Here is a 17,882-nt window from a genome sequence, read left to right on the forward strand (position 1 = left end):
GGGCTCTCGTGGTGGTTATCTTCTTTTGTCATATTGGACTTAGCGAAGACATACGTATAGACGCAGTGTTTTTTTCTATCAGACGGTAGCATACGAGATCCTCTTGTGAATGTGGTTCTGACGTGTGCTCTCCCGCTCTCTCTCTCTCTCTCTCTCTCTCTCTCTCTCTCTCTCTCTCTCTCTCTCTCTCTCTCTCTCTCTCTCTCTCTCTCACATATACACATACACATATACACCGAAACTGTGAACAGAAAGAGGACTAATTTTGCGATGCCATAAAGCTTTGTGCGTTGGGGGTGTAGGACCGGGAGTTATGTGGAGAAGGCCGCACCTGCGCCTTAATTACCGTTTGGGGTCTCCTGGTGCCAGCCTCCGGACTGGGTACTCCCGCGTGGAGGCCCCTAAGGGCGTCGTTTTGAGAGAGAAGAGTGCCAAGAATGGTTTCCGCTCTCCTGATGGTCAGGAGGGCCTCCAGCCACACCGGAGTGCCGGGGGGCCCCCATCGAAGGGCCCCTATCCATGTCACCAAGCAGGGCCCCCTCTCTACCTGAGTTGGCCACACAGGGGGATCTGCTGAAAGCTCCTCGAGACATCCTGCGTCCAATCCGCCTGCAAAAGGGCCTAAGTCGTCGCTGCTGCTGGGGGCCCCCTCGAAGCTGGAGCTGGCACGCGGGGGGCGTGGAGTGTCCATACAGCGGCCCGCTTTCCGCACGCGATCGGGGGCCCCCACAAACCGGAGCGAAGCCAGAGAGCAACGCTGCTGCTGCTGCAGCTCTTGCAGCCGATCAAGCTCCAGAGGCACGGCGCGCCCGGGAGACAGCGGCACAGGGGTGAAGAGAAAAGCCTCGTAACCGCCCACCGCATCGGTGGAGGCTTCCCACGGAGACGGCTCCCCAAACATCTCAAGTACAAACTGGAGTGCTGTGCAGGCCCACCCCCATACCTGGGCCCCTAGAGCAGCCGTCAGAGGGCCTTTCTCAGAGCCTTCTTGAGAAGTCTCGGGGGGGTGGGCAGGCAAGGGGGAGAGCTGCGAGAGCAAGAGGTAGCCTCCCCCCTCAACAGAAGCACACCACGAGACTCGCCGCAGCCTTGGAGACACCCCCAAGAGTCTCGTGGCCGCTAATATGAGGATTCCGAAAGCCCCCCCCAAGAACGCAGCACTCAACGAGCCAATGAGTTTTATAAGCTGTAGAGCTTTTTCTGACGCGCGCCTGAGTGTGCCCCACTTGCTGCACTTGGTGGCGTGTTTGGGGTGGTGGTACTGCTGCTGATGGCGGTGTTTTTGCTGATGCTGCTGGTCTCGCTGCTCGAAAGGCAGCAGCCTCTTGAGGAGATTCTCACCAACAGCGAGGAGACGGGGAGCACAGCGACGGAGGGCCCCATAGCACAGCAGCGGTATTGCCTGAGGCTCGCTAAGGAGAAGCTCGACGGGCCACAACTTGGTCGTGCATTCCATGAGGAAAGGGCCCCCCACCGCTAAAAGGGAAGGATCGGGGGGCCCCCCCTCTGCTGAGAAGGACGCTGCAGGGCCCGTTCACACACGCCACACAAAATGCGACACACCCCTGCAAGGAAGCGGAAAGGGCTGTCCGCAAGTCGTCGTCGTAGTGGCTCTAGCATTTGAAGCCCGCATGCACGACCCCACACACCACCCACCCCCGTTTCCTCCCTTCTTCCCCCTCTAAACATCCGGCAGGAAGCCAAGCTTACGAACTGCATCCGACGGGATGGCAGAGAGCAGGAGAGAGCCGGGAGATCCTTTCGCCAGACAAGCAGCCTTCAGGGCAGGTGGGCCCTCCGGAGACTTCTTTTCCGAAGCGTGCCTATCTCGGACGACCATTCGACGTATGATCCAGAAGGATGCAAGCAGCAGCAGCAACGTTGCAGCCGCTGCTGCTACTCCTCGAACGCCTTCTAGGAGCGCCAGAAGAAGCTCAGAATACCACGGAGGACGCCACGAAGACACTTCCCGGGGAGACTCCACGAGGTCCTCCCCTCCTCCTAACACGGCGAGGAAACGGCTCAAGGAGCAAACAAGCCGGAGAGGCACCAAAGACCCCGCAGCCACGAGAAAAACGAGCGACAAAAGGCTGCTACAGCAACAGGCAGCAGCCGCAGTCGCTGCGAGCATCAGAAGAAAGAGGCAAACAAGGAGGGCCCCCACGGCCAAAGCTGCAGAGGCACACGGAACGCACCAAGAACCAAGAAAAAGACGTAAGCCTGATGAAAAAAAATTCCCAATCGTGCTGGTAGTATTGTTTTTTCGCAGCTTCTCTCAGGCTTGCGCTACAAACGCCACACCGGATCTCATCACGCAGTCCAAGAAGCCAACTGCACCCCACCCCCACCTTCAGCAGCAAGCGAAGGCGCAGCTCTGCTTCCTTCTGGCTCCCCGAGGACGGCGTCAGGAGAAGCCCTCCCAGCCTGCAGGCTACGCGAACGCCCAAGTGGCCCCTCGACGTGAATGTAAGGCTCCAAAAACGCCATATGCGCAAATCCTCCAACACCGTCTCCTGCCACGAAGCACCGTTTTCGAGGGCAACGCTGCGTGAGTGCGCGGAGTACTTCTTTTAAAGGCCCCTGCAGCAGCAGACGGCCTTGCAACGTACACCGCAACAGACTGACTTCTCCAAGCCCCCAGAGGCAGCAACAACCACACTAGCCACAACCACACCAGCCACAACCACACCAGCCACAACCACACTAGCCACAACCACACTAGCCACAACCACAACAGCCACAACCACAACAGCCACAACCACACTAGCCACAACCACAACAGCCACAGCAACAGCCAGCAAAAAACGAATCGCATGCTCAGCAAGGCAAAGCCGAACGCACCTTCACGAGCGACAGGCTGTCTTGAAACTTCGCAGCCTCTTGGTGCTACCAGTCACCGAGCGGAACCACACACATGCGGACTCGTCAGCCTTGCAGATATGTGAGGCCCCACAGTCGCTCGCCCTTCTTCATGACCCGCCTTCCTACAGCCTTCCCCTCCCTTTCTTTCCCCTCCTCTCCTCTCCCCCCCGTTCACCTCCCCTTCCCCTAAAAGCGAAGGGCTGCTCACACGTAGACCGCTCAGGAGGAGCAGCGTCTGCGCATGCGCCCTCCAAGAAAAAGCCTTTAATCGAACAGAGAGACCACGGAAACGCTTACCTCCCTGCGGACCTCTTTATCGGGGCACTGCCGATTACTCAAACTGCTGCACGAACAAAAGCAGCAGCAACGTCGACAGGGGAAGCCGAGGCGTCTGAGCGGGAGCTCCCGAAGGCTGCCTGCTGTATGCGAGCGCGAACAGAATGACGGGTGCTGAGGTGTCATTGCAGCGGCTATGCTACACGAATAGAGCTGCAAGGGAGAGCAGCACAGTAGAAGAGCGAGAGGCGGGGGGTAGGGGGGTGGCCTTTTGTGCATGCATACCTGTGGGGATGCGAGGCTTCTAGAGCAGCGCCAGCGTTAGTCCGCGAAGCTTCAGAGTCGGGTAAGGAGGGGATCTCCCTCTGCAGTGCCTGTGAGGCGCTCTCAGGTTCCCTGAAGGAACCATCGTGTGAGCGATCTTCTCCATCCGCGCGAAACATGCGCATTTCTGGCGGGTGATGGGCGGGTCCAGGGGGGCCTAGGGGGGCCCCTGGAAGCGGCGAAAGAGAATTTTTCCGTGAAAACGGTCTCGGCGATAAGGCATACAGCTCGTTCCTCGTGCTGCTGCTGCTACGGCTTCTTCTACCACTAACCGCTCCCGTACCTGCTGCAGCACGCTGAATCTCAAGGAGCCAGGCTAGAGAGATCTCCTCATGCCTTCCGCTGAGACACACACACCATTGCAAGTCTAAAGCAAGCCTCCTAGCCTCTTAACCTCCTAGCCTTCTAGCCTCTTAACCTCCTAGCCTCTTAATCTCCTAATCTCCTAGCCTTCTAGCCTCTTAACCTCCTAGCCTCTTAATCTCCTAATCTCCTAGCCTCTGCGCCGTGGAGCGTAGCGAAGCAAGGGTCATGTGGGCCGTTGTATGGCGTCTAGAACCCTCAAAAGCCTCAAATTGTGGAGTTTCAGAATACCCTACGACAGCCGCCGTTCTGTCACACACAAGTACTTGCCAGCACTCCCCGTAGAGGCCACAGCTCACCTAAGAACCAGCCGCCTCTTGTTGGGGATTTCCACGTAAAAAGCAAAGGGTCTCTCAGTAACGTCTGTAGCCCATCCCACCTGAAGACAGACACCCTAGACGACTACACCCCAGACTTCCTATCAGGGGAAAAAACGCCTTCTCTATCCACAAGCTCCCACGATAGGCAGCAGGCGCATCAAGTACAGCAGAGACGCCGTACACATACACATACACAATATACACACATGTACACAAGTACACATACAAAAGTACACATATATACACATACATACGTACATGTAAACAAGTACTCATACATACACACACATGTACACAAGTAATTTTACATACACACATATATACACAGGTACACACATGCATACATGTACACAAGTGCACATACATACACACAGATATACACATACATACATGTACACAAGTACACACACTTACACACATGTACACAAGTACTCATACATACACACAGATATACACACACATACATGTACGCAAGTACACATACGCGCAACTGTACACATCCATACACATATATGCACAAACCATACACACGCATACAAATACATACACACATGTACACAAGTACACATACACACAAACATGCACAAACCATACACACCCATACACACACACACACACACACACACACACACACACACACACACACACACGCAACTGCAAGAACGGTAGCAGACACATTAAAGAGTAGGCCAGGCTTAGTACACACGCGTAACACAGACGGTTTCAACACAGTACATCAACCACTACATGCACAGCCGCAGAGTGTACCTTGGCACCAGTGAGTTGAATAGCCTGCTTCGCTCTGGCATCCCTAGGATCGTCAAAATACTGCAAGCAGCTGCCCCGCAGCAAAAAGTATCGCGGATTCCAGCGGCTGCTCCAAAGGCCATCGCCTGCAGCCACAGCACAAGCAGTGCAAGCAGGAAAAGAATGCTGCTGCGCTAGAAGCAGCGGCAAAAAGGCGTTGATCGTTGGGGGCAGAGGTGCTGTGGAGGAACCGCAAGTCGAGGAGCAGTTCCTCCACAGAAAAACCGAAGAAGCAGACGAGCAGCTGAGGAGCAGCCCAGGCTAAACAAAGACAGCTCCAAGAGGCGGTTGAACGGGGGAGGACGGGGAACGAGAGATAAAATCGGAGATCAGACCTCTTCCCCAGAAGCACATGTACAGGCACACCCCTGACAACCGAAGAGCCAGCGGCTAGTTATAGACCTCTAAGCACACACACACGCACGCACACCCACCCAGACGTACCAAGCTTTTCCAGATATCCGTGACGCAGTTGCCCGTCTCGACGATTACTAGAGCCTAGGCCGTCAGCAGGGGCCTCTGGGAGGCTGTGAAGCCTTGAGGAAGCCCCCTCTGCTTCTCGCTGCTGCTGCTGCTCTTGTTGCAGGGAGGCGGAGGGGCCCCACAGCCGCCGCTGATCGTCTTGAATACCCTGTTGGAGCCGCTGCAGCAGAGACACACTCTGAGGAGACAGCTGTAGCGGCAGGAGACGAGCGCCGCTGTACAGCCTCCAGTCTTCCACGGCATTATTCAAGAGCTCCTTTGGAGGCCTCTCACGCCGTTGCTGTGCGCTGCCTTCATGCCTCCTCCTAGGGCCCCCCTCTCCGGATGCTTTGTCAATGTCTGAGTCTGAATACTCGACCGTGCCTTCCGTCGTTGTCTCTTCCGCTTCCATCAGAGGCTCCCCCTCAGCCTCCTCCCCCCTTTCTAAAGGCCTCTCCGATACTCCTTCTCTGGGGGCCTCTTCGGCAGTGCGAGACAGGGCAGCAAGAACCGCTAGCTGCTGCCTGACATCCTCCTCGAACTGGCGAACTTCCTCAAGAGACAGGTCATACCTAAAAAGCGCATGCAACAAACTTGCACGCGAAAGAACCCCTTGCAACAGCAACCTGGTGCCGCGTCTGTGCGTCTGACGGCCTGAGAGGGCAAACCTCCCCAGTCTGTACAGTCTCTCAAAGAGGGAGTTTTGGAATGTACGCGGATACATATATATATGTATATGTATATGTATATGTATATGTATGAATGTGTACGTGTGTATTTATGTATGTTTATGTGTAGGTTTGCGTGCATGTATATGTGTGTATGTATACATGTATATGAATATATCTATGCATGTATATGTATGTGTGTATATGTATATGTATATATATGTATGTATCTACATGTATATATATGTACATGTACATGTTGTGTGCATATGCACGCATGTGCATGTACGTATCTGTGTGTGTGCATGTAATTGTATGTGTGTGTGTTTTTGCGTCATTTGTCTGGAGCATACCATCTATCAATGGAAGCAATGGCTCTCCTGTGGTAGTGCATCAGTTGTTCTCGCATAGATGAGACTACCCAGGCTTCGATACGCCCAGACAGGATGCCGAAGTAAGGGAAGTCGATCTCGAAGCACTTGTAGCAAGTCATCAGAGGGTATGCTGGTACTAGCGTGGCTGAGGTTTCCTGGGGAGGCCCCGAAGACGAGGGGGCCCCTTGATCAGAGGGTCTTTTATCATCGCCGTCGGGAGGCTTAGGAGCAGCCAGCGCGTCTGGGGAGCCTCCAAAAGCAGCCTCAGGGCATCCTCCGAGAGACACCTCTCCAGCCTCACTTCCACGTCTATCCTCAGGAGGGTGGGAGGCAAAGGCTTCGCGCAAAGTGCTGGAGGAACGTTTCCTAAGAACAGCTCCTCCCCGAAGCCTCCTCCGGGGGGCCCTCTGGGGTGTAGAAGGCACTAAAGGGACGTTTTTGATCCAATCGGATAAAAGGGGCCCAAAGTTGGCCTTCTCCGACTTCCAGTTGCGCAGATCGTCGACACCTCCAGCCTGTAATTGGAGGCGATGCAGCATGGAGAAAGAGAAAATAATTATTTGCGCGGGGAATGCCGAAAGAGGACTGAGGGCGTCCGGATACTGCCGAATGCACGGGGCCCCTCAAAGGCGCAGAAGCCGCGTCACAAGTGAGCGACTCCAGCCCACAGCCAACAAATACGAAGGAATCTTCATCCTTTCAACGCCCAAGACGATATGCAAAGAAGAGCTCGACAGAGAGATCGACAGGTAGAGCTACAGATTGGGAGAGCGATAGAGAGGAATATGCTTATATATCGAGAGAGAGAGAGAGAGATAAAGGGAGAGAGATAATGAGAGAGATAAGGAGAAAGATATATATATATATAAAGAGAGATAGATAAAGAGGGAGATGACTAGAGGAAATAAAACAACGAAAAAGGGTCCTGCAAGGAACGCCTGCTTACGGATCCATCGTTCACAATGTCGATTAGATCAATTTTCCGCTGCCGAAGCTTTTCTGGAGGCAGATCCGTCGCCTGTAGGAAAGGTAAAACAAAATGAGGAGGCCGCAATGTGGGGGTGGCCCCTCGTGGAGGTCAGAAGAACCAAAAAGGGATGAAGTGCCCTACAGGGAATTTTTTTCAGGGGATCCGCTGTGAGGTGCTACGCAGAGCAGACACGTTCTACGGGCAGTTGCGTAGTGAAACTACCAAGAGGGGTGTGTGGGGAAAATCCTAACCTTTAGAACGCAGACCGTTGACAAGCGAAAAGGAGAGCCAACCCCCGCTACAGCGCCAGCAACTTAAGCAGCAGCAGCAGCGGCAGCAGCGCAGCCACTCTCTCTCTCTCTCAGGCTTACGTTGTCATCCGTGCAGACACCTGAGACGTGGTTGCTTGTGATAGAGACTTTCGCCTTTGAGAACTTCGCCGACTAAAGCGCAGCAAGCAAAAACCCCTATATCCCACTGCCTTCAAGGAGCGCAGAATCAAAAAAGCGCTGACGCCAAACAGGCTCTCGTCCAGGGGGGTGTCTATACACTGCAGTGGCCCTCCACTGCCATCTCACTTCGTATTGAGTGCGGAGACGAGGAAACGCATTCCAGCTGCGTGAACACACCCACTCAATCGGTAAACAACCGTAATCTCAAATTCCCACATCTTCGAAGTAACCTCCCAAGCCCCTAAAGTTCCGTCTTACGATTTTTCTTCAAAGGCGCAGCTGCGGGGATCAACAAACTTCAAAATCCAGCCAGGCAGTTTTCTGCACACCCGTCAAAGAAAGCGCGCAAAGTAAGCTCTTAAAGCTCGATTCCCCACCCTTGTTAAGTGGGTGGCCTCAAGGCTGTCTTCCATGATGCTACACCGCGTGAAGCTGCTGACCATCAGTATCGTTTTGCACAAATTATGCAAAGCATGCCTTCCCTCTCCCCTCCCCCCTGGCAGGCTGCGGGCTTTTCAAAAGTCATGAAGCGATCATTAGAGGCAGCCAGGAGATACGGATGCTCATGGGAAGGCTTTTGGACACGGTTTGAGTCTGTCCGTCGGCTCCTTTTGACGCCTCTTCAACTTCCTCAGACCATCAAGGGTCCATAGTAGTGAAGGGTGCCCTCTGAGTAGACCCTTACCCCCCGAGAACTCTTCTCTTTTCTGATAAAGCAGAAGAGTGTCCACTTACTCTACGAGATCAATGCGCTTGTGCGTGTATTGGCCTTGCTCGCCATTTGCGGAATAGTCCTCCGAGGCGAGAATTTGAATCATTGGAGCCTTAGGGGGCCCCTCTGTCGCCTTTTGGGCTTCCGCCGTTTCTAAGGCAGCCAGAGCTACGAGAAAAATCTGGCAGCGGCGGTACTCCTGCAGCACCAAAAGAAAAACAGACGCAGCAGCTCCAGTGGATACAGCTGGGTGGAACAGAAGCAAAGACGGCCCTGGTGCTGCATTCGTTCGCCACGTAAAAAGAAAGCGGCTGCAGTTGGCACTTGCGGCGTCTTTGAAGCAGAGAAACAGCTAGAGAACGTCCACTTGGGGGGTGATGAGCCTCGCAACGACCTCTAGAGCAGGCAGCCAGCCCCTTGTAGAATGTAGGAATCAGCCGGTAAGGCCTGCTGCATGCATTTACGGCTCAGCTGGACAAGTGTTATGAGAGTGATGTCTCATGTGCACAGTGCTCATTTAGAACAGCAGTTGTAGCTGCAGGTATGCAGAAGGCGCTAGCCAGTACAGGGATTTATGTCGAACCTCAGGAGTTAAAGGAAGGACCAAGCGGAATTCGACGATCTTCATCGTGAGCAAAACCTCTACGAGAATGTGGGCATGGGGGAGACCTCCTTCTTCCTTGGCTTGCAGGCGCACTCTGCTGTATTTAAGGCTTCTCGCAGTCTCACGGGAACCCTCGCTGCACGAGATAAAGAGCTAAAGGATCCGCGTAAAGCAGGTGAGGTGTTATAGAGACGCAAGCCTGGGGTCTACGGGGTGTGCCTAGGAACAACACATGCCGGCGGAGGGGCCCCCAGCTAACCGTAGGCCCCTGGTTTCCGCAGAAAATGAGTCTGTGCCAGCTGGCTAGGAAGACAGCCGTTATTATTGTTTGAGCGCTTGTGCCAGTTAAAGGATAATAGGGCGGCGACCCCTGTCGAGTCCGTGAGTGGTCGGTCAGTCTCTCTTGACGGCGACAAGAGGGGGCCCCCGTACGAGAAAAGCGGCACTCCAGGCAAATCTGTGGACGCACAGGAATGGCTTTTCCGTTTAATGATAAAAGAACACAACGCCCTCTTTGAAATGACGCATCCTTCAGAAGGGTACGCATTATTCATTTGGGGGCCCCTTGTCAGACCGGTCGTCTGCGCCAGCGGGGCCCCAGCAGTGTTATCCCGTCTACTCTTCTGATCTTGCCCATTCATGTTTGTCTTATTCTGTGTCATCTGTACTCAGAGCATACTTAATAAGGCAACGACCTGGAAGGGTATCCTACAGGCGTCTTCAAGCAACCTATTTTTGTATAGTCAAGCCACCTAGTGACACAGCTCTGTGTTTCCGCTCAATGCAGCAACAGCTCTGCTGTGCTTCACATTCTACCCTAAACTTAAGCTCTTTCCATCGAATTTCTGAGCTTCCCCTGTCACTTAAGTGTTACCCTCAAGTACCCTGAGGTATAGGCCAAATGCCCCAAGCGTACAGAGCCCAGGATTCGGAATTTTACTTTAGGGTTTAGGAGTTTAGAATACACTGAGGGATCCAGGGCCAAGAACGACAAAGGCGCTTTTGCGGTGTAGCCTTGAAACTTAGGTAGCTCCGAAACTGCCAGAAATCCTACAACAGACAAACACCAAGGTTCCATCTGGGGTCTCCATAGAAAAACACATTTCACCAGACGCAGTGCAAATAGTAGAAAACTCTATTCTCAAGAGAGCTCCCCCATCTCCTGCCCGAGCCCCTTCCTGTTCCGACATGAGGGTTGATAGGAGGGGGCGCTTCTGCGCCCTTCCAGCATTTCGGTCGTTCACAACGATTTGCAGATAACACCTAACAAAAACACAACATTGAATCTTGGTGTATTGAGCTAATGTTATGCTTTAGTTAGTGATGCTTGCAAACGGACAAACTAGTGAATTCTCTACAAATTTATACATACTCATACTTAGTGTAATAAGTGTTTAGGCGTATCTTACCTGGCATACGAGCACTTATTCCTCAAAAGGCATAAATTTAAATTCGGTAGTCCTATTAAACCACCATTATCGTAGTGCACTCGCCGCCTAAATCATTCACGCCTCAACCTTGTGAACCCTTCAATCCCCAGATACTCATCCTCCTGACAGTGGCCGTCCGGAGGAAAAACCACAACACATTTGTAGAGATTTAGCTACCCTTGGGGTTTTTCTACCACACTAGCTATATCCAATTAAAAATTGGTGACGAATTGTCTAGTTGCTTCTTCTGCTCGGAAATTTTATGAACTGAAGGGTAGCGTTTGCGCGAAACAGCAAAAATTAATGTTGGGCGGATGTGTGCTAGATGTGTGCATTGGTCATGAAGCTCGGAGTGCCTACCAGGTGCATTATCGGTCGCTCGGCTGTCTCTTCTCCCAGTATCAAAAACATGAGTGGCACCGAACGGGCGAGCAGAACAGTCTATTGGAACAACACTTAATAATGCTTTTTCCAGCTTGGAATATGTCTGAATGTAAATACCTTTCTATGTACAAATCAAGTGGGACGCTGCCGCAGCGGCACTGCATGTATATGGCCTAATGCAGCTGGTCCCTGCTAATCCGCTGGCTGCCGATGCAGTGGGATGCCATGTTTTTTATGGGGACTCGACTTTCTTGGTTAACAGTCTCAAACATCCATTTAGCGATGGAACTAGACGGTGCCACAGCGCCTGTTGAGACGAGGGAAGACGACCTTAAAGCTGGCGCTAGAGCACAAGCTCCATGTTTTGTAGAAAGGCATGATTTGACAGGCAATTTATTAGTCAATTAACTAAAATTCTATCTGGTATGGAAACCCCAATATCAACAGCAACAAGTCCTCCTTGGGAGGCGTTATTATGAGGAGAGGCAGCTCAAAGATGGCGTTATTCATATACAGAAAGTCGTCTGCGTGCAGAGACTAGAGTACAAGCCTCAATATAGGCTATGAATCAACGCTCTATAGCGGCTTTAGCTGTGCACCAAGCTTTGGAAGAATTGAAAAAAAAAGTTGAGCCGAAAGAGGTAGCAGCAGCTTGCCATAGTTCGAAATAGGCCACTTTTATTCTCAAAGCGACATTGCGTATTAACAGCTAGTGCATCAGTAGTTTATTCAGAGTCTACTCGAAGTGTCACGTTACGTGGGCATAGGGTGAGGCAACAAATCCAGCGACTAAGCAACTGCCAAGTGGAATCTCAACATGCGATGAACCTCGAGCTTTTGAAAGGAAATGAGTGTAACCCCGCGTCTTTGCCAAAAAAAGTGCCAGTTCGAGAGTTATAATCTATCATTGTTGTGGCTGAGTCAACCAGCTCTAGCCTACTCGCTACGCTGGGCGCAAATTGACAGCGGTAGCAAACCAGGGTTTCCAGGCAACCCCTAACAGCCCACTAATACCGCAGCTGCGTGAATTGTGAGAATGGACACCCTTTAGTTCGGAACTGCAAGCGCAGCCCAAAGTTAGAAAACTTATTCAAGGTTGTTGAGTTGAGCGAAAACAGGCTGGTTGGTTTTCAAAGTGGCACATCAGCGGAGCAGTAAGCCTCCCAATTAGGCTGCAGCAAAGTGAAGGGAGGCTGCGGAAGATAGAGCCTCTGTTGGCTACCCACTATGGCTAACCTTTTTGCTAATCCAAGTGCATAATAACAGTGTAAAGATGCTCTATGCACCCAGATTTATGCGTAGGTACGCTCAGTTAGATTGCCTGTACCTGCTGGCATTTAAAGGGCTTTTTAAAATTTAATCAGCTACTTGCGTCCGCAGTTCTGAAACGCAGAATATGATCTATGAGGCATAATGGTAATGCTGAACTAGTGTACATTTTTATTCTCCATAAATGTTGCTTGTCTCCCAATATCATATAGCAGGAGGGTCATCCATTTCAGCGCTTCAACGACAGAGAGCCATTGCCCCACCGCAATCGCGATAGTTTGGCATCTCATTTGTTGGTAGGGAGCATGCGTGAATTTCTTCCCCTTTACTTCTCTTTACAACAGGAGGCGGGCTTTGTTTTTGTCGCCTGGACTGTTTTAACATTTGCGCGTGCTTGGGAAGGCGCGATACAGCGGAATAGCTTAAGCAACTCTGGGGGTATTTGACCCCAACATCCGACAGAGGAACACGATGGCATGCATTCACAAGTGGGGAAGAGATGTAGTGGGGCTAAGCTATATCCAGGCAGTTGTAATGACACTCCACATATTTAATCAAGAATTGCTATGAAAAAGAATGGCGGTTTTGTCTGTTTGTATGCTTTTTGTATTGTGAAGAACTGCCAGCTGGATACAAAAAGATGTAGTGTTGTGTGTGCCTGCGTTAGATGCTATATGCAAGTAGCTGGGAGCGCTCGGATTTCTTTAAGGGTGCAGCTATGCGCACACTACTTGAACCTCTCCCCTCCTGTCGGAGCCATATATGGCGAGGACAGGAAGCTGAAGAGCTGTTTTCGAAGAACGACCAGTACAATTTTCTCAGTGTTCATGTAGTCTAGAAAAAGTGCCTCTTTACGAAGATCTCCTTCGAAGCGATACATCGCCCCAGCCCCCGAAACAGATTGGCGCAACGGCTCCTGTGGTAGGGCTACAGAAAAATTGCAGCGAGAAACAGCATTATCTATACACACCACATGCATTGGCAAAGAAGAGAGGAATGCAAAGTGGAGTCGTGCGCATGAAGTGAATCTCCCTCCCCGCCTGGTGGACAAGCACTGCGACACACGCGTGTGGGGTTGATGGCGAACAGCGGAACACCACGAACATTAGAGTTAGATGTGTAAGCTAAGGAAGCTTTCCTGCAAGTTTTGATGGTTGATTTCCAGGATGGTTCAGAAACTTGTGCGTGCTCGGTCCATGACATCCAAGAGGCACCCTATGTTTGCCTAATGCCAGCAGCGAAAACATAGAAGGATAATGCCATAGGACTCTAGTATGGAAATATTACGGGGTATATCATTGTTATATTTAGTAGCCATGAAGGCGATAGGGATTACTTTTGGGGGGTTAGGGTCTGCTCAGCACAGCTCTTTCTTCTGCAGCTCCAGCGGCACAGACCGGCTGCCAAAGGCGGCTCCGCAGACGCGTCCTGGCAACAGCCCCCCACCATTTTGCCCACATTCCTTCATTCTTCCAGTGTTATTACATAGAGAGCCTCAGAATAAGAGCTTATTTTTCACCCTCAGGGCTAGACATCTGCCGCATAGCCAGCATCGGGTTTGGCGGTGGTCAATCGGACGTTCTCCCGAAGTCGGGAAGCGACACATCACAGAGTTAAAGTACATTGGTCACAAGTATAGCGTGGGAAAAAAGTTGGTCTTGAATCTGTAATATCGAGTTTGAGAATGGCGATGAGTCAGATGAGTGGACATCAGGAAAAGGATGAAAGGGACATTCAAAGAGCCCCTGGCGGCTTGCGGCTCTTTTCACTGTTTGGGCGTCGGAAGTCTCCACCGACTGAAGAGGAGGATGCAGCAGCAACAAAACAAACAGTGGTAGAAAAAGTAACATCAAAGGCGAAGTCAACTGTGGCAGATGCAGCAAGCACACTAGAAGGGAGGACAGAAGTCGCCTATCGCACATACACCCGCAGACCAACCTTAACGCTTGCTGAGCTACCTAAACGCGTTATTGAATGCCAGGTACCTGCGTACACCAAGCTACACGCATTCGCTGTAGCCACTTTCTTTGTGCATCATGGGGGCACGCACCGTTCGTTCGGCGGCACTTGCGGGTTGTAGAGGGAATGCATCAATCTTTTATTATCTGTGGAATCGGTCTCTTAGATTTTGGTCTGTGTGATTGCTTGTAGTATGCTGTGCGGGGTCCCACCGTGGCGCTGGCCAGGGAGCTGGCGGAACGCCTTGCCGCGGGAGACACGACATTGCCTTTTAAGCGCCTCATCTACGTAAACATAGGAGATCCACAAGCGCTTGGTCAGCCACCCATATCTTTCTTCAGGGAGGTGAGCATCAGTTTCAGACTTCGAAGCCTCTAGAGGGCCCGTTCTTCAAGGGAGAGTAGCGCCTCTTGAAGAACTGCAGCAAGGGGAGGGCGATCCAGCATCGAAGTGCTATAGAAAGACAGGCTCATGGACTGTGCTTCTTTGCGGTGCTCGAAACTCACGTATCCATAGCAGTGCCACCAGCCTTAACCGCTGAGTCCTCAATGGGAGGCCTAGAGAGGAGCGCCTTCTTTCAACATTTCCCATCCTCCTGCATGCCAAGGGCTTTGCCAGTGTGGCGTACACTGCAGGTTGTGGCATGCGTCATGTACCCCCCGCTTATGGGGCTTTCCCTCCATTCCAACGCTGTCGCCCGCACACCGTCATTAGACAAGCGCACGCTAGATGCTCCAAACGGCCTCTTTGAAGACTCCAAGGTGCCTCAGGAACATGAGCAGAATGACTCGGCCCTCAATTTCTGCCCCAAAGAGTTCAAGGTTCCTTTTCCCGAAGATGTCATCTGCAAGGCGAAGGAATACCTTGCAGCTGTTGGCTCTCTGGGGGCTTACTCGCACTCTCAGGGGGTTCTAGAGCTACGACAAAAGATCGCACAGTGGTTTACGGAACGGGACGGGTTCCCGGCGAATCCTGATGGTATCTTTCTAACAGATGGTATGCAAGGAAGACGTATTGCTGGTTTGCTATGGCTCACATGCCTCATCCCTCTGCCAAAATCGCTTCATACGGGTGCTTTTATGTGCCTGTGGACTCCATGGCCCACCCCCTATCCCCCCGGCTACTACTACCCTCCAGCCGCGAAAAACTCCTTGGCTTGAACGCCTGTCTGCTTCTGTCTGCCTCTGCGTCCTCCTTCTTATCATCTCGCTTTCAAACCCTTCTACTCGCGTCTCGCTTGCCTATTCAGGGGCCTCTGCTGGCGTCGCTCGTCTGGTAGAGGTCTTGTACAGGGGACCTGAGGATGGCCTCCTCATTCCAATACCGCAATATCCACTCTACGGAGGGCTCCTGACAAGGATTGGAGCGCGAGGAGTCGGCTATTACTTAGACGTGAGACACACATGCCGCAGTGCTATTGCGCAACTAACGGCCAGTTTTTTTATCCCCCCTCTTTTTCCAAGCCCTTGCTGATGCTGCACATCTCACATTGCCTGCTCCCGCGATTTCCTTCCGATGGCAAATTCCGCCTATCGTCCTCCCTACTTCGCCCTCCTCAGTACCACCGCGGCCCCCACTCTGCCTTGCATTTTGTTGCCTTCTGCATACGTCAAATTGCACTCGCCTCGCCTACTGCTTTTCCCGTTGGTTGTACTACAGGAAGACACAGGGTGGTCTCTTAGCGTAGCGGAGATGGAAAGGGCCCTTGCAGCTGCACGGGCTGAAGGCACACACGTTAGGGGCCTAGTCGTGATAAATCCTGGAAATCCCACTGGCCAGCTAATCAAGGAAGAGCAACTCCAAGAGGTATGCAGATACCACGGTTGTAATTGTACCTCCCACATGCCATACGCGAAGAAACACAGCTCCACATGTGCATATGTGCGTCTAAATGCTTCAGCTGACGCATTCAACTGTGATGCTTTTTACACAGGTCGTGCAGTTCTGCCACAGGGAGGGCCTTGTGCTGCTGGCAGATGAGGTCTACCAAGAAAACGTGTATGGGAATACGCCCTTTGTCTCGTTGCGAAAGGTATGCTAAGGCTGTATTTTCGCCGTGCAAATCGCTAGGAGTGCCAGCAGCAGCGGGTGCATGAACCCTTGCTTCTGTGTCTTTGTATGTTTGTATAGCCGTACGTGAGCAGGCGCCATCATGCATACCTATATGTACAAACATTTTTCTCGCATGCTTTGACGCACTCGCATGTACGCAGCTCTGCAGGTATATGCGCATTTGAATCCGTCTTTGCACCCCTATACAACATGCTTGTGTATATATATTATATATATCTGTATATGCCCAAACATACATCAACATTCCGTCTTGTACTATCTTCTATCAAGCTATACGCATACACATATACATTCGTTTAGCCAAACGTAAGTGCACGTACATGCGTACACATTATTCTGCTGCTCCATGCATGCTGGAAGGCATCGAGACCTGCCATTAGAGCTCTTTTGTGTCTGATTACTGATCTATGTGCTGTATTTGTCATCATGATACTAATGCACTCATGGGACTCTTTCTCTTCCACCCATCTTTTGCCGTGTAGTGCAAATGCGCGCAACTACAGGCGTTCCTTATTCTTGCTGTCCTCAGGTGGCACTGAGGCTCAACGTGGATGTGACAATTTTTTCCTTCCACAGCAGCAGCAAGGGCCTTGTTGGAGAGTGTGGTTTTCGGGGGGGCTGTATGCTTATAGAAAACATCGGCGAAGAGGTGAAGCAGCAGCTCTATAAGCTGTCTTCTATGTCGCTGTGTTCTAACCTCCTTGGTCAACTCATGATGTGCAATCTTTGCAATCCTCCAAGGCCTGGAGAACCTTCCTACGAGAACTACGTGCGCGAGAAAAAAACAATTTATTCCACTATCAGGAGGAAGGCGGATATGGTGTACAAGCACCTCAATGCCGTCCCTGGAATCACCTGTCAAAGGATTGAAGGCAGCGTCTTTGGATTTCCTCGAATAGATATCCCGAAAAGTCAGCTCAGGGAGATGGGGAGAAGGGCGACGGGTGTATAGAGCCTTGTTTGTTTGGATTTATGGCTCGTGATGCTTCTGTTCAGGGGTTTGGTTGTCGGATCTAACTTCGTTGCCCCTTGTTGAATATCTCTCTGCATAAAGTTATCTGCTTGCTTCCCCTCTGCATAGAGCGTGTTGCACCAATCGCTTGCTTTTTCTGTATTGTGTTTCCTTCCAGAGGCCCAGGAGGCAGCAGCCTTGGAGGGTTTGGCTCCAGACCTGTTCTTCTGTCTCGAGCTGCTCAAGGCAACAGGTATTGTAGGGGTTGCTGGAAGCGGCTTTGGGCAGAAGGAGGGAACCTTCCATGTCAGGATCTGCATCCTCCCAGATGAGGCACTGCTGGCAGATATGACAGAAAAGTTTGGAAAATTTTATCTAGAGTTTGTTCAGAAATACAGGGACTAAATCTTCGGCCAATTTCTATTTTCAACGGCAGCAGCATCACCCATGCAGCTGAGCGCTCTCAATGTCACCTTGGAGAGCAACACCAAAGCGAAGTGATGCGAATTCCACACCTGTGACACAGTTTTCTTGGTGTTGCTGCTCATGAGGCAGAAGCAGTATTACTCCTCAGAGTTATTAAAAAGCGGCAAGTGCCGCAGCAGCAGTACGAAATGCTAC

The 17,882-nt window shown here is 51.7% G+C and overlaps 2 protein-coding genes across 2 annotated transcripts; one reads left to right on the forward strand and one right to left on the reverse strand.

Annotated features, from left to right (window-relative positions):
- Positions 1 to 346: 346 nt before the first annotated feature.
- On the reverse strand, positions 347 to 9,218 carry LOC34622524 (the record flags this gene model as incomplete). Its single annotated transcript, XM_026334964.1, has 19 exons — positions 9,174 to 9,218; positions 8,614 to 8,789; positions 8,137 to 8,199; positions 8,005 to 8,041; positions 7,798 to 7,869; positions 7,403 to 7,474; positions 6,436 to 6,971; positions 5,397 to 5,986; positions 4,914 to 5,038; positions 4,125 to 4,204; positions 3,716 to 3,804; positions 3,424 to 3,631; positions 3,204 to 3,312; positions 2,842 to 2,886; positions 2,349 to 2,580; positions 1,711 to 2,172; positions 1,342 to 1,506; positions 810 to 951; positions 347 to 662 (listed from the first exon to the last, which is right to left on the reverse strand). Coding segments are annotated over exons 1-19 (3,564 nt in total), but the record flags the coding sequence as incomplete, so codon positions are not given.
- A 4,743-nt stretch (positions 9,219 to 13,961) lies between these two features.
- On the forward strand, positions 13,962 to 17,666 carry LOC34622525 (alanine aminotransferase 2). Its single transcript, XM_022735683.1, has 8 exons — positions 13,962 to 14,258; positions 14,429 to 14,581; positions 14,872 to 15,232; positions 15,486 to 15,628; positions 15,896 to 16,042; positions 16,170 to 16,268; positions 16,839 to 17,220; positions 17,440 to 17,666. Exons 1-8 carry the CDS (start codon positions 13,962 to 13,964, stop codon positions 17,664 to 17,666), a joined length of 1,809 nt encoding a protein of 602 aa, XP_022591130.1.
- Positions 17,667 to 17,882: the final 216 nt, after the last annotated feature.

This window comes from Cyclospora cayetanensis, unplaced genomic scaffold (genome assembly GCF_002999335.1).
Source record: "Cyclospora cayetanensis isolate NF1_C8 unplaced genomic scaffold, CcayRef3 CcayRef3_contig_55, whole genome shotgun sequence".
In the NCBI taxonomy this organism is placed as follows: domain Eukaryota; phylum Apicomplexa; class Conoidasida; order Eucoccidiorida; family Eimeriidae; genus Cyclospora; species Cyclospora cayetanensis.